The 15,203-nt window shown below is 39.9% G+C and overlaps 2 protein-coding genes across 8 annotated transcripts in view; one reads left to right on the top strand and one right to left on the bottom strand.

Moving 5' to 3' along the window:
- TANC2 (tetratricopeptide repeat, ankyrin repeat and coiled-coil containing 2) overlaps window positions 1–15,203 on the bottom strand; it is a 371,608-nt gene that overhangs the window by 347,907 nt on the left and 8,498 nt on the right. The window lies entirely within an intron of this gene.
- LOC105616394 (large ribosomal subunit protein eL21-like) lies at window positions 12,532–13,059 on the top strand. Its single transcript, XM_012186302.5, has one exon. It carries the CDS (start codon window positions 12,572–12,574, stop codon window positions 13,052–13,054), a length of 483 nt encoding a protein of 160 aa, XP_012041692.2. The 5' UTR covers window positions 12,532–12,571; the 3' UTR covers window positions 13,055–13,059.

Here is a 15,203-nt window from a genome sequence, read left to right as displayed (position 1 = left end):
AAATTCCCACTATTCCTTAAGACAAACCTTCTTCCCCAACCAAATTATAAATCTTGAGGTCCAGGAGATTTGAATTCTGGCAGAGGAGGAGAATGGAGAAGAAGAGAATTTAGGCTTTTCTCCCAATTAACAATTTCTACTTGTTGTCATCTATCCACCTATACATATCTTGTTATAAGCTCTTTGACATCTTTATAAGTAAGTTACACAAACACATTTTAATAAGTAGTTACCAGTAAGACTACAAAGGGAAAAAAGATGCAGCCCTAACAGGTATATAAAGTAACAATATTTGCAAACAAAAAATTTTAAGGATATAAAACAAAATGGGTACTATTTTGCCAATTTGAGGACACTGATCAATGTAAGACTGGGGACATTTTATGTTTGACATATTAGGTTTTTTGGTCAGATATGCTAAGAAATACAACTGACCCTTGAATAACTTCAGAGCAGTCAAAAATCCACCTGTAACTTATAGTCAGCCCTCCATCTAGGTAGCTCCTCTGTATCCACGGTTCCTCATCCAAAGATTCAACCAACTTCTAATGTGTACTGGAAAAAAAAAAATCCAAGTACAAGTAGATCTGTGCAGTTCAAACCCATATTGTTCAAGGGTCAACTGCAACAGTATTCAGGTGTTTTGGTGATTATAAATCACAGAACACTAATGAACTCAGTTAAAAAAAAAAACAAACCATGAAATGATTCACTTTCTGACAATCCCCAGCTTATTAAATAATATTATGCCTAGGGTAATTTGAAGAGTCAGGCCCAGTCCTCGTGATAATTCTCTATCTGAACCTCAAAAAAGTTATTCAAAGCATTCACAATTTATCTTGATTCTGACATAAAAAGAATCTCATCAGTTTTACATACCCAGAAGATCAAGCATCAGAAACCCTCTGGTGTTCACTATAATTTTTTAAACAGGAACAAACCAGTCTAAAAAAAAAAATCACATTTTATTAAGATAAATACTATTTGTACAAAATCTTTACTTAGAGTGCTAAAAGGACAGTATAAAGCGCTCATGTAATGGAAAGAGCATGGTCACTGGAGAGAGATTTACATATATTCATACCCTGACTCTATCAATTACTAGCTATATGACTCTGAAAAAATTGCTTAGCCTCTCTGACTCCCAGTTTCTACTCTGCAAAAAACAACACACTATCTAACTTGCAAGGCTGCTTTAAGGAATGGAGAGTTGTGTGACTGCATACCATCCAACAACTGCTAAAGTGGCCTACCTCAAATCCTCACTTTCTTCCTTTTTAACAGAACACTAATTTTGGATAAGGCATTTGTAATGCCTAAAACATCAAACTTCCCAGACTCCCTGCAACAGCCATGTGACCCAGCTGTAACCAATGAGACAAAAGCATATGGCTTAGGAGCAAGGACTGAAAGAAAACTACTGTTTTGCTACTAAAAAAATAGAAGAAGAAGAAGAAAAAAACCTAAAATGTCTGGGAAGTAAACAGCCATCTTGCAATCCACAGTGCAAAAGCCACCCTCCCAGGATAGCAGGGACGAAACACAGAAGGACCCAGTGTCTTGATGGCATGGGGGGAATGCCATAAACCCTGGACTGCCTATATCCATATTTCCTGTTAACCAAAGGGGGAAAAAAAAAAACTATTTGTTTAAGTCGCTTTACTTGAGTTTCCATCATATGAAGCTGTCACACTCTAACATAGTGTATATAAGCACTATGTGAAAGAATTCATTTTGGATGAATTATTTCATCAAAAGATGGGTAAAAACAATTATTCCACAAAACTTCCCATTTAGCAGAATATGTTAAATTATTCATCGGTAAAGCAATGAAACAGTAGGATGTCAACTAACACACACATACACATATATACCACACAACCCAGTTATTAAAAATGGGGTATTTTACTGTACTCATTAAGATAAGCATTCCATCAGTATAAGCTCAAAGAATGAATGGCTTTAATCAAGAAAGGTATCCTTGATGAGGTAGAAGAAAAAAATGCAACTGGGTAGAAATCCTATTATTATAGCTTAGAAGTTCATTCACTAATATTTACAGCACATCCATGCCACAATGTGCAAATCCTAGATGCTATGGAATCTCTATGAACCTGAGACAGCTGTAAGAAACTGGAAAATAAAGGCTCAAATAAGAGGGATGGAGCAGGAAGTAAATACAACTAGAACTAAGAATTCTATTTTAGATAAAGTAAAAATTTTAAAGGAGAGTTAAGGGATTGGGGGCAGGAGGAGAAGGGGATGACAGGATGAGATGGCCGGATGGCATCACTGACTCGATGGACATGAGTCTCAGTGAACTCCGGGAGTTGGTGATGGACAGGGAGGCCTGGTGTCCTGCAATTCATGGGGTCGCAAGGAGTCGGACACAACTGAGCAACTGAACTGACTGACAGATAAAGACTATAAAAAATTTAGTTGTTTAAAAAAAAAAACAAAAAACAGAGCTCTTACCTTAAAATAATGAAATAAACTACACATCAGTGGTAAAGAACCTGCCTGCGTGCCAATGCATGAGACATAAGAGACAGGTTTGATCCCTGGGTGGGAAGACCCCCTGGAGGAGGGCGCAGCAGCCCACTCCAGTATTCTTGCCTGGAGAAGCGCATGGACAGAGAAGCCTGGCGGGCTACAGTCCATGGGGTCACAAAGAGTCGGACACGACTGAAGCGACTTAGCATGCACACACACAGCCAAAGGGCAATACCACCAAGATAATTTTCTGAATCATAATATAGAAGAGTATGTAATGTAATATAAAGCAAGATAGTCAGAACAGATAGGTAATTCTACAATCAGGGAAAGGAGCAGACAAAGTGTGAAGACAGATCAAGACAGAGTCAGAAAATAAAATTAGGGGTAAAAAGAGACATAAGCTTTAAGAACAAAGTTTGGTATGGCAAAAAACCAACACGATATTTATTATAAAGCAATTATCTTACAATTAAAAATTAAAAAAAAATTTTTTTTAAGTCTGTAAAGAATACCACTCCCACAAAAAAGAACAAACTTCACCTACCGACAACTTTAAACCCCACTCACCTACACCCTGTCAGATCCCCTCCTGCCACCTAAGCAACATATTTATTCTATTTACTCTTTACATTATAGTCTCTACAAGTTATCCTTGTCCCCCTCTAATACCCCTTTCCTTCCCTTTGTGAGTCCTGCAAGATCTATTAAAATCCTGTTCTTCTTAATCTTATCTGTTTATTGGCTGTGCTGGGTCTTAAATCGCTGCACAGGCTTTTCTCTCGTTTCAGCGACTGGGAGCTCCTCTCTACTTGCAGTGCACAGGCTTTTCATTGCAGTGGCTTCTCTTGTTGAGAAGCACAGGCTCTAGGGCTTCAGTAGCTGCAGTTCCCTGGGCTCTAGAGTGCAGGCTCAATAGATGTAGTGCAGGGGCTTAGCTGCTCCACACATGTGGGATCTTCCTGGACCAAGGATCGAACCCATGGCTCCTACATCGGCAGATTCTTCACAGTGAGCCACCAGGGAAGCCCTATAAAAATTCTATTTTTTTCCACCATTTTTTCCCTGATAATTTTCACATACATTTATAATATTTAAAACAATTATTCTAGATGTACTTCTACAGTAAATGGAAATTTCAGTTTTTCCTTCTTCTGACCCCAAGGCAGGCTAAAGTTTGAGAAACACTGTATGTTGAAAAAAAATGATTTAAGCTTAACATTTAAAGAGCTCTGAGCTTCAGACAGGACTAGTTCAATCATTCAGTATTACTCATTCAACAACTACTGATTATCTACTACATGTCAAACACTATTCCAAGTACTGGAAATATAGCAAGGAACCAGTCAGCAACCCCTTGAATAAGCTCAGGATCCTGATAAATATTTATATAAATAAGTAACTTGTATATAGTATATGTCACAACATGATAAACTCTTAAAGGGGGGAAAAAACAGGCAACAATGACAAGAATACTGGGGGGCTGAGGGAAAGAGACATCAGAGGGTTGTAACTGTACAGAGATAAGCAAAAACCTGAAGAGGATAATAAAGCAAGCTATGCAAGGGGCATAAAATTCTAGGCAGAAGAAACAGAAGTGCAAAGGCAAAGGTCATTAAGCCAGAAAGATGCTTGGGCTTATTTAAGGAACAGGAAGAAGGCCTGTACTTGAGCACATGGGATCAGCAGGCAAGAGAGGGCTTAGGAACATAGATGAGATCACAGAAATGACTTGACCCACAATGTCTAGGCCTTATTAACCGCTGGAGGAACTTTACCTTTCATTGTGAGTAAGATGGGAAGTCAGAGGGCAGATACCAAAGAAGAATCAAGATCTGACATATTTTTAAAGGATCACTCTGGCTGCAGTTTTGAAAAGAAACTGTAGAAGCAACCAGTTAGCAAGCTGGCTACAGTAATCCAGGTAAGCAATATTAGGATTAATAGCTCATACCTGGGTGGAGGCGGTCAGTAGCGGCCAGATTCCAGATGTTTTTAAAGTATAGCTAAAGGATCTCCTGACAGATTGGATACGGGGAATGGAAGGGAGAAATCAGGGATGACTCGACATTCTGAACAAGTAGAAGGATGGAGCTGCCATCAGCAAGATGGAAAAGGCTACAGGTTGAATAGATGGGGCTTCGGGGTGGGAGGTGGAACAATGAAAAGTTAATTTGGGGCCAACGTGCTTGAGATATCTATTAGACACCCCAGTAGAAATGTCAAGTAAGCAGCTGGATATATGCGTCTGGAACCTGGGAAAGAAATCTGGATTAGATACAGATATCTGGGAGTTATCAACATGTAGGTAGTAAATAAAGACATAAGACTGAATGATACTATCAAGGGAGTGGGTACAGCCTGAGTTCATATGAGATGAGGACTTAGAATTGCTTATAGTATTTAGCAACATGGAGGCCACTGAAGTCCCTGATAAGAGTAGCTGCACTGGAATACTGAGGGCAAAATTCTGTTTGGAAAGGGTTGGAGGAAGAGTATACTCTAAGGATGTGAAAATACATACACTAAAGATTTTTTCATTACAGTATAATTTCTTACTGCAGCATAATGGGAACCACATAAATATCCAAACATGGGAGACTGACTAAAGAAACCATTGACAAATATATACGCCATGGAGTCCTATATACAACTGATCAAAAAATAATAATAGAAAATAAAGCTCTCTGTGAAGTAATATAAAATGATTTTATCATATGCTAAGTAAAAAAAATTAGCAAAACATGAGTATTATAGTATGCAAATACTTTTTCCTGTAAGAAAGATAAAATAAAATATGCACGTATATGCTAATTTTTGAGAAGAATAAAGACAGGAAAGACAAGCAAAAACATTTGGCAGCCAAGGCTATAAAACAGAAATATTACTCATCTCAAAAAGCTGGGGGCACAACTGTAAAGCACAAGAGATCTCTGAAAACCCCAGTGGTCAGATATCAAGCCCTCTTGACACGACCCTCAATACATTTGAAGCAGACAGTGAACTAAAGCAAACTCAGGTACGACAAGGCCCAGCCACAGGTCAGATAAATCAGAAGAACTCAGCCTTCCATTCTACTTCCTAAACAGAGGAAGCATAAGCTCTTCTCGGGAGGTAAACAGTATCACTTGGTCTCTACTGTTCTTTTAAACAACATGCCTAGCATACAGTCAGAAATTTAAAAGATTCCAAAGAAGTAAGAAAATGTAACCTGCACTAATAATCTAATTTTGCCTCTCAGTTCCAAATTCATCCTTTTTTTTTTGCCTGCTCTGTGGAAATGGATCTGAGCCCTTTAAATATTTTTTTCCTTTGCCAGCTGGCATAATGCTAAGCTTTGTCAGTAGAAGCTGTAGTAAAAACTTCGGGAGGAAAGCATTTTGTTTCTGGATCCCAGCGTGCTTGCTCAGCAGGCCAGACGGTGCGCACAGCTTCTCCAGGACCTGGTTCCCACAGCACTCGCTCCTTCTCTAGGGAGGCACCCACGCGGTCCTACAGCTTCTCCGGGGTTCTCTTGCAGACTGCACAGCGGCCACGAGGACGCAGGGACCTGCACCGTCTCCCAAGACCCTCGCTCTGGTGGTTTTATAGCGAACTACCTTTGGTGAGACCCTTTCCTTGTATAGCCTTCCTTGGCAGGGTGGATTTCCAGTGAGTTCTGAAGGGCAGACTTCCAGCAATTTCTCTACCATTCAGTGAGTTCTGGCCACGCTCATTTCCACAAGGTCTGGATGTCAGCTGGTGGCTGGGGAGAGTACTCTACCCTGGAGCAGTGGCCTCTCCGTATAGCTCTTAGTATTCCTACATTCTTTACTTCTTGGAGAAGGAAATGGCAACCCACTGCAGAATTCTTGCCTGGAGAATTCCATGGACAGGGGAGCCAGGCAGGCTGTAGTCCAGGGGGTCACAAAGGGTCGGACACAACGGAGAGACTAACACACACACATTCTTTACTTCTCACTAGCCAACGCTTCATTACTGCATTTCTCTGTTACAGTCAATAATTATTTATATTAAATGTTTGATGTTCAAATTACTATACAGTTTGTCTCTCATGACTGGACTCAGACTGATACAGAAGCCAGACCAAAAAATACTGAACGTACGATTCCTGTACATGAAGTAGAAGCATAAGGAAAACCAATCTATGGTAGAAGGCGTTTCAAACAGTGCTGCCTCTCAGCTGTGGGGCAGGAGCACTGGACAAAGAGGTTATGACTAAACTTTGAAGACAGAAATATTCTCCATCTTGTCTGTGGTAATACTTATTCAGATGGACGCAACTGTCAAAATCTATTAAACTGAATGTTCATATCTCTGCTTATAAATAATACCTCAATTAAAAGAAGAAAAGAAAGGAATCCAAGGTTTCATATTGAGAAGCATCTGATTCCACTGCTGGGCTAGGAAAGCAAAATAGGAGCCCAAATATCTTGTTGTTCCAAAAAAGTAAGGAAGCGATAATAATAATGATAAGGACACACAACAAAGAAGCCACCCTGAAGCTGGATCCACTGGGAAACCTGGAACAATTTGAGCATCAAAATAAGTGACAGGAATAGACCATAACCCGCTAAATAAAGTAGGAACCCATAAGCTCATGCTGTAATTCAAGAAATAGAGGCAGGGAGGTTTGGCTGGCTCTGTCACACCAGAATATCAACTAAGTACAGACAAAGTGGCTGGGTTACTCTCATTTGGCAACCAACCAAGTAATAATTAACTCCAGTGAGAATTATTAATGATGCTAAAACTGGTAGGTAACATTTTGATGAGCAACAAGAGATTTACATAATTTCAAAATACCTTCCAACAAATTACTTATATACTACAAAAAAGAAAATAGTAACTTTACAGTGAAGAAACCCAGTGGACTCCACTTTAACCAAGTAATCAAAGTCAACATAACCAATAATGGGTCAAATCAGAATTACATGCCTCTGAGGTACTGAGAAGGATACATCACTATACGGTATTCCTGCCCTGCAAATATATAATCTAAGGAAACAGACAAACCAAACTGAGATACAGTCTACAAGATAACTGCCTGTACTCTTTCAAAAGTGTCCATGCCAAGAAACATGAGAGAGGCTGAGGAACTGCTCCAGATTAAAGACTAAATCAACAGCAAAATGCAATGCATGACACCAGAATGAATCCTGGACAGGGGCAGGGTGAGGGGGATGTTCTAAGGACACTGGGTGAAGAGAGAATATTTGAACATGGGATGTGGAGTAGATAAAAGTATTATATCAACACTAAATTTTCTGATTTCGAAAATTATAGGAGATAGATCAGAATGTCCTTATTCTTAAGAAACAAATACTATAGTCTTTCGATGTAAACACATGACTACAACCTACCCTCAAACTAGTCAGAAAAAAAGTGTACACAGGTAGAATAACGTCATGTTAACAAGTGGTGAATGTACATGAAGGACACTGTTTTGCACCATTCTTCCAACTTTCTTGTATATTTTCATTTCAAAACTGAAAAAAAGAAGAGGAGGAAAAAAACTGGAAAGAGCATATTGACAACTCTTGAAGGGTTACCTACAAAACGGAACAGAGAAATTAGGTGGAAGTTTGAGGGTACTGACTTGGGAAGGGTGCTGGCTATCCCAAAAAGACCAATCATATGTTTAGAGGGTTGAGGCTTTGTGCCACAGGCCATCAGTCTGACCTTTACAAAGGTAAGTTAGGGCTGAAAGTTGAAATTAAAAGAGATCAATGATTAAATCAATCATGACTACTACTGAAACCCTAATGAAAACTCTGTATATTGAAGCTCAGATGAGTTTCCTTGGTTGGCAACTCTGTGTATTACAATACACTGATATGCCAGGAGGGTTACATATCCTGAGTTCAGAAGCATCGCATTTGAGAGCCTCTTAGACCTTGCCCTATGTGTCCCTTCTTTTGGCTTGTTCTGCTTTATATCGTTTTTGTTACAATAAAGCTACAACCATAAATACAGCACTTCCCTGAGTTCTGTACGTTGTTCTACTGAATTATCAAATCTGAGGCAGTATTAGGAACTCTCAAATATGCAGCCAGTTAGTGAGAAGTGAGGGAGACACCTGCAGCTAGTGTCTAAAGTGAGAGTAGTCTTGCAGAGGGCTATGCCCTTAGCTTGTGAAGTCTGGCCTAACTCTGGGTAGTAAGCAGCAGAAGTCACCGTAGGGAATGAACCAGGAGATACACTCAACAGCAATAAGAAGGGGTGGTAGCAAATAAAATCTGATGACACGAGAAGACAATGCAATGAGAAGTCTGCACACCAGAGCTAGAGAGTAGCCCCCACTTGCCGCAACCAGATAAAGCCCGCATGCAGCAATGCCAGCCAAAATAAATAAATAAATATTCAAAAGCACAAAGAACATCTGTGAATCTTAAAAAAAAAGTCTGTACCCAAATGTTTATAGCAGCATTGTTCATAATAAACAAAAAACAGAAAAAATCAGAAAGTCCATTATTTGGGGAATGGATATACAAAACATAGTATGTCTATACAAAAGAACAGTAATATTCAGCAATCAAAATAAAAGTACTGATACATGTGCAACATAGGTTAATCTCAAAAATATTATCCTGGATGAAGAGATAGAAGCAAAAGACTGAATAGTATAAAACAAAACTACATATTATGTGATTCTACTTATATGAATGTTCATAGGCCAATTTATAGAAACAGAAAGCAGAACTTTCTGTTGCCTAGGAATAGGGCTGGGAATGGAGACTGGATGCAAACAGGCTCAGTGAAATTTTGGGGGGTGACGGATGTACTGTAAAACTGGATGATGGTGATGCATAATAATCATTGAATTATGCTGTTACAAGAGGTGAATTTTGTTAAATGTGAGTAATACCCCAAAAGCTGTAAAAAGGAGAGTTTGATAAGGTGAACAAAGACAACTGCTTCTGCAGAGTCTGGTATAATTGAGATAAGAAATGGGGAAGTCGCTGGAAAGAAGTAAGGTCAAAAGAAGGTTTCTTTAAGATGAAAGAAATTACAATGTTTTTATTCTGTTGACAGTGATCCAGAAAAGGACAGACAGACAAGAATTACAGGAAGAACGTCTTTGAGAAGGCAAGAAGGGGTGAGCTCTAATGGACGAGCTCAGTGGGAATGGCCTTCAAGAGAGGAAAAGACAATTCACAGTAACACTAGTGAAGATGCAGGTGGTGAGCAGACTTCTGTTTTCTCAGTAAAATAGAAAGCAAAGTCATTAGCTGAAAGAGAAGACAGAAAGCGGAATGTGGTAAATTTGGGTACAAGGGAAAGATAGGATCATCTAAGTGAATGGGAGTATGGAAGAACTACAGTAATACAGTAGGAGAGCTTGGCAGCACTAAGCAAGGAACTGAAAGTCATTTGGTACTGGCCAAGAATTGATTTTTTGGGGCTCCAAAATCACTGCAGATGGTGACTGCAGCCATGAAATTAAAAGATGCTTACTCCTTGGAAGAAAAGTTATGACCAACCTAGATAGTATATTGAAAAGCAGAGACATTACTTTGCCAACAAAGGTCTGTCTAGTCAAGGCTATGGTTTTTCCAGTGGTCATGTATGGATGTGAGAGTAGGACTGTGAAGAAAGCTGAGCACTGAAGAATTGATGCTTTTTGAACTGTGGTGTTGGAGAAGACTCTTGAGAGTCCCTTGGACTACAAGGAGATCCAACCAATCCATTCTGAAGGAGATCAGCCCTGGGATTTCTTTGGAAGGAATGATGCTAAAGCTGAAATTCCAGTACTTTGGCCACCTCATGCGAAGAGCTGACTCATTGATGCTGGGAGGGATTCGGGGCAGGAGGAGAAGGAGATGACAGAGGATGAGATGGCTGGATGGCATCACTGACTCGATGGACGTGAGTCTGAGTGAACTCTGGGAGTTGGTGACGGACAGGGAGGCCTGGTGTCCTGCGATTCATGGGGTCACAAAGAGTCGGACACGACTGAGCGACTGAACTGAACTGAAGAATTGAAAGTCAAGAGGCATTCTGCTCCAGACATATTCAGCTACAACTGCACAGGAGTACAACAGGTAGAGTTGGTTTTAAAGTTTTTGAATTAAAAAAAAAAAACTTTAGCCATGTCATGCAGCATGTTCGATCTCAGTTCTCCCTGACCAGAGACTGAACCCACACCCCCTGCTTCGGAAGCACAGAGTCTTAACCACTGGACCATCAGGGAAATCCTTGGTAGAGTTGGTTTTAACCAGGCAAGAACCACCAAAGAAGAAAGGTCAAATCAAGAGGTAGATGGAGAAGATCAACTGTAATGATGCAATCTAGGAATTCAGCTAGTTTGAAGGTAAAAAAGAAAAAACTGAGAACATGAATGCATTGAGGAAGAGTGAAAAGGTGGTAAATTAAAAGGTCCCTGTGAGACCAAGGAATTAAAGTTGTTGGGTAATAAAAGAAATGAGCCTGAAAAAATAGAGGTGGTAGGTGGAGAGTAAAATGCCAGAAACTGATAGTATAGAAAGTTGTAGTTTTGAGTTACAGTGAGTTATAGCAACTCTCAATTCTGAGTGTGCATTAAAGTCACCGTGGAAAACTGTCAAAAACATTCTCTCAGGCCATACTTCAGACCAGGCAAATCAGAATCTCTGGGAGTTAGTCCTTGGCATCTGGAGTTTGCCAAAGCTCCCCAGTTAATGCAGATGCACTGAGACTAAAAGCATCTGCACAGGATGTGCAATAGAGGGAATGGCTGAGACAGAAGACAGGATCGGTGGAGAAGAGAAAGTCAGGAGACCAGAATATCAGAAGGATCATCTACATGAACACTGAAATCGCCACAATTCTAAGTGGAGTAGCAGGAGACTAGTAGTGAACCCAGAAGAAGTCTAGAAGCAACTACAAGAAAGCAAAGAGAATACTTAACCCACCTCACTAGGAGGAACCACCACTTCAGAACTTGCCAAGAGAAGTAAGTGCCCTCAGGCAAAAGGTAAGTTTCAGTTAGAGAATGGAGACAGTGCTGTTTAGAGAAGAGGTTAAAGATAAAAGGGAGTTTTGCAGATGAGGGACAGTGAGACCCAGAAGGCACAGAGAAGGGCTTCATGATCATAAAGGGGTGGAGTCTGAGATCAGGAAAGAGGGATGAAGGAAAGAGAAGGTCCAGAACTACTAGAGAAGAATCTCCTCTAGAAGATTTTAGGAAATCTCAGAAAGCAAGCCCCCATATTTTTAAACACCACGCAAAAACAATACAATAAAAAGCTCAGTAAAGTTAGACGCTTTCCTGAACCCAGTCACATTCTAAAAAATTCATGTAATTAATTTCAAGTAAAAATGAGTCACAGAAGTATATCAAGGTCAATCCCACATAAAGTTATAAGAAGAGAACACAGGGACTTTCTTGGTGGCACAGTGGGTAAGAATCCACCTGCCAATGCAGGGGACACGGGTTTAAGCCCCGGTCCAGAAAGATTCCACGTGTCGTGGAACAACTAAGCCCGTGTGCCACAACTACTAAGTCTGCACACTGCAACTACTGAAGCTGGCACGCTCTAGGGCCTGCGAGCCACAACTAATGAGCCCTGAGCCACAACTGCTGAAGCCCCTGCACCCCAGGGCCAGCAAGTCATAGCTACCGAGACCTCGTGCTGCAATTACTGAAGGACGAGCTCTGCAGTAAGAGAAGCCACCACAGTGAGAAGCCCATGAACCAAAACTAGAGAGTAGCTCCACCTTCCACAACCTGAGAAAGCCTGGGCACGCAGCAATGAAGACCCAGTGCAACCAGAAAAGAAAAGAGAATAAGAAGCAGAATAACATCACTGCAGACAATGAAAGTGTGCTGGAAAGACATACCCACATAACAGATCAAAATTAAAACCTGCTATTTCAGAATGAGAAAAGACCTTAGGAAAATGGCATAAGACGTGAAAGAAAAACAAATACAAGAATTATAAAAACTCAAAATGAGACATGACTCGAGTAAGAATTAAAAATAAAAGGAAAGACATATTCCAGAAATGAAGACAAGAGTAAATTAAAAGATAGTCCCTTAAGAAAAACAGAAGGTAGCTTTTCGGCCGGAACCGCCATCTTCCAGTGATTCGCCAAGATGACCAACACAAAGAGAAAGAGGCGGGGCACCCGCTACATGTTCTCCAGGCCTTTCAGAAAACATGGAGTTGTTCCTTTGGCCACATACATGCGAATCTACAGGGAGGGTGATATTGTAGGTACCAAGGGAATGGAAACTGTTCAAAAAGGAATGCCCCACAAATGTTACCATGGCAAAACTGGGAGAGTCTACAATGATACCCAGCATGCTGTTGGCATCATTGTAAACAAACAAGTTAAGGGCAAGATTCTTGCCAAGAGAATTAATGTGCGTATTGAGCACATTAAGCACTCTAAGAGCCGAGATAGCTTCCTGAAACGTGTGAAGGAAAACGATCAGAAAAAGAAGGAAGCCAAAGAGAAAGGGACTTGGGTTCAGCTGAAGCGCCAGCCTGCTCCACCTAGAGAAGCACACTTTGTGAGGACCAATGGAAAGGACCCCGAACTGTTGGAGCCCATCCCCTATGAATTCATGGCCTGATGGGTGTAGAAATAAAGACCTGGACTGTAAAAAAAGAAAGAAAGAAAAACAGAAGGTAAAAAAGAGAAAAAAATTAAACTCAAAAAATAGATTAAAAAGATATGAGAAAAAGTGACAAATATTGAAGATGGCAAAGAAGACTGAACATACAACTGATAGGAATTCCTGAAGAAGATCAAAGCAAGGAACAGAACATATAGTAAAAACAATAATTAAAAAAAAAAACTTCACTGAAATTTAAAAAAGTATTTGAGACTACATTTTGAAAGGTACAAGGTGTACCTGAGATTATCAACTCAGAATGATCAAAATGATTTTACTATCACTAAACATTAAAGAATAAGAAGAGAGGAAGAGAAAAACTGAAGGCAGAAAGGGAGAAATACAGAACTATATAGACAGGAAATAGGCTCCATAAAATCAGAGATGAGCTGGCAGTATTTGGTTTCTCATAGTATAAAAATGATAGTGTACATGATGAGATTAGACCTGATCATCTCAGCGCACATAAAAGTGGCAAGATTTTTTGTGCAGAAGATAAAGAATGAGTTACTGATACTTCAGAAGAAAGGAGAATCAGACTGGCATCAGACTTATCTATTGCACAAGAAGCTTGAAGACAATGGTAATAAGGTATCTACATTATATAGGGGGGGAAAATGCTTATGATCCAAAAAAACCATATCCAGTCAAGATACCCTTTAACTGATCGAGAGAAAAGAAAGGCATCTTCACCTAAGCAAGCATTCAGAAATTATGCCACACACACTCCGAGGAAATTACTCCAAAATGTTATCAAATGTTTTTTGGCACCTATTAAGATAGTCAAGGTCTCTTTTTTCCAGTCTCCAACACTCCCAGAGTTGCAGCTAGCAACAGAGATGTGGCCGAATCCAAGAAAAATATCATATATGACCAGTCCTAGAAATGACTTCAAGAAAAATAGGTTCTGAGGAACACATATTCTGCCAACAAGCACAACAAGAAAGCCCTCAGAAAAATTCCAGCCAACGTTTCCAAGACAATGAGCACCTGTACAGAGGCCAACAAGGTGGTCATTAAGCTCAAAGGTAATCAAATAAAAGATCTTAAAAAGTGCCAGCCCTAAATTGGACAGGCTCACCCATATCATCCGTCCCAGTCTCTAGAAGTATGCTTATTTCCATACTGTCAAGAGGACCAGACTTTGGCAATCAAAAGCTGATAGAAAGGCCAAGGTCAGAGTCAAGGGCCAGGTCCTACACAGGCCTCCTAAAGACTCCAGAAAAATGGTTTTTGTCTATTAACTTTGAGGATCAAGGAATTGTACAAAACTTAGACTACCGTCCAAATGGGCAGGCGTCTCCTTTTGCTGTTTTACATAAACACAATACAAAGTCCCCCAACTCACCCCAAAAGAGAGAGATAATCATATACTTTTTATCTTTAACTTCATTAATATAAAAATGTTAATATTTAAGTATTCTTGCTTCCCTTGAATAAATTCTACTGGATCATGATGTATCTATTTTACCTGCACTGCTAGATTTATTTTGCTAATAGTTTATTTAGAATGTTTGCTTGTCTAGTCATGAATAAGAGTGGCCTAATGTTTGTAACAGCAAAAGAGGAAAACAATCTTAATATCCATCAGGTGGAGAAAAACAGACTAAATTATGGTGTTCTATGCTATGAAATGTTATTCCGCTTTTTAAAATTAATTATAGAGTTTCATTTACTAAACTGGAGCTAGCCATGATATATTCTTAAATGAATAAAGCAAGTTACAAAAAGCGTGTGTGTGTGTGTGTGTGTGCGTGTGCGTGCGTGCGTGCTTGGGCTTCCCTGGTGGCTCAGATGGTAAAGAATCCACCTGCAATGCAGGAGACCTGGGTTGGAAAGATCCCCTGGAGAAGGGAATGGCTACCCACTCCTGTATCCTGGCCTGTGGAATTCCATGGACTATATAGTCCATGGGGTCACAAACAGTTGGACACAACTGAGCAACTTTCACTTTTTCACTTTCATACATGCTTAATGGTTTCTGAGCAAAGAGAAAGATGACAAAAAAAAATACTCGAAGTGTTAGTTAATGCTGGTTACCACAAGGGTAAAAGTGGAGGAAAGAAATATTTTTTTCTTTCTTCATCCCTGGTTTATTTCCGTGGTT

The sequence above is a fragment of the Ovis aries genome, chromosome 11, assembly GCF_016772045.2.
Source record: "Ovis aries strain OAR_USU_Benz2616 breed Rambouillet chromosome 11, ARS-UI_Ramb_v3.0, whole genome shotgun sequence".
NCBI lineage: Eukaryota > Metazoa > Chordata > Mammalia > Artiodactyla > Bovidae > Ovis > Ovis aries.
This window is presented reverse-complemented; position numbering and strand designations above follow the sequence as displayed.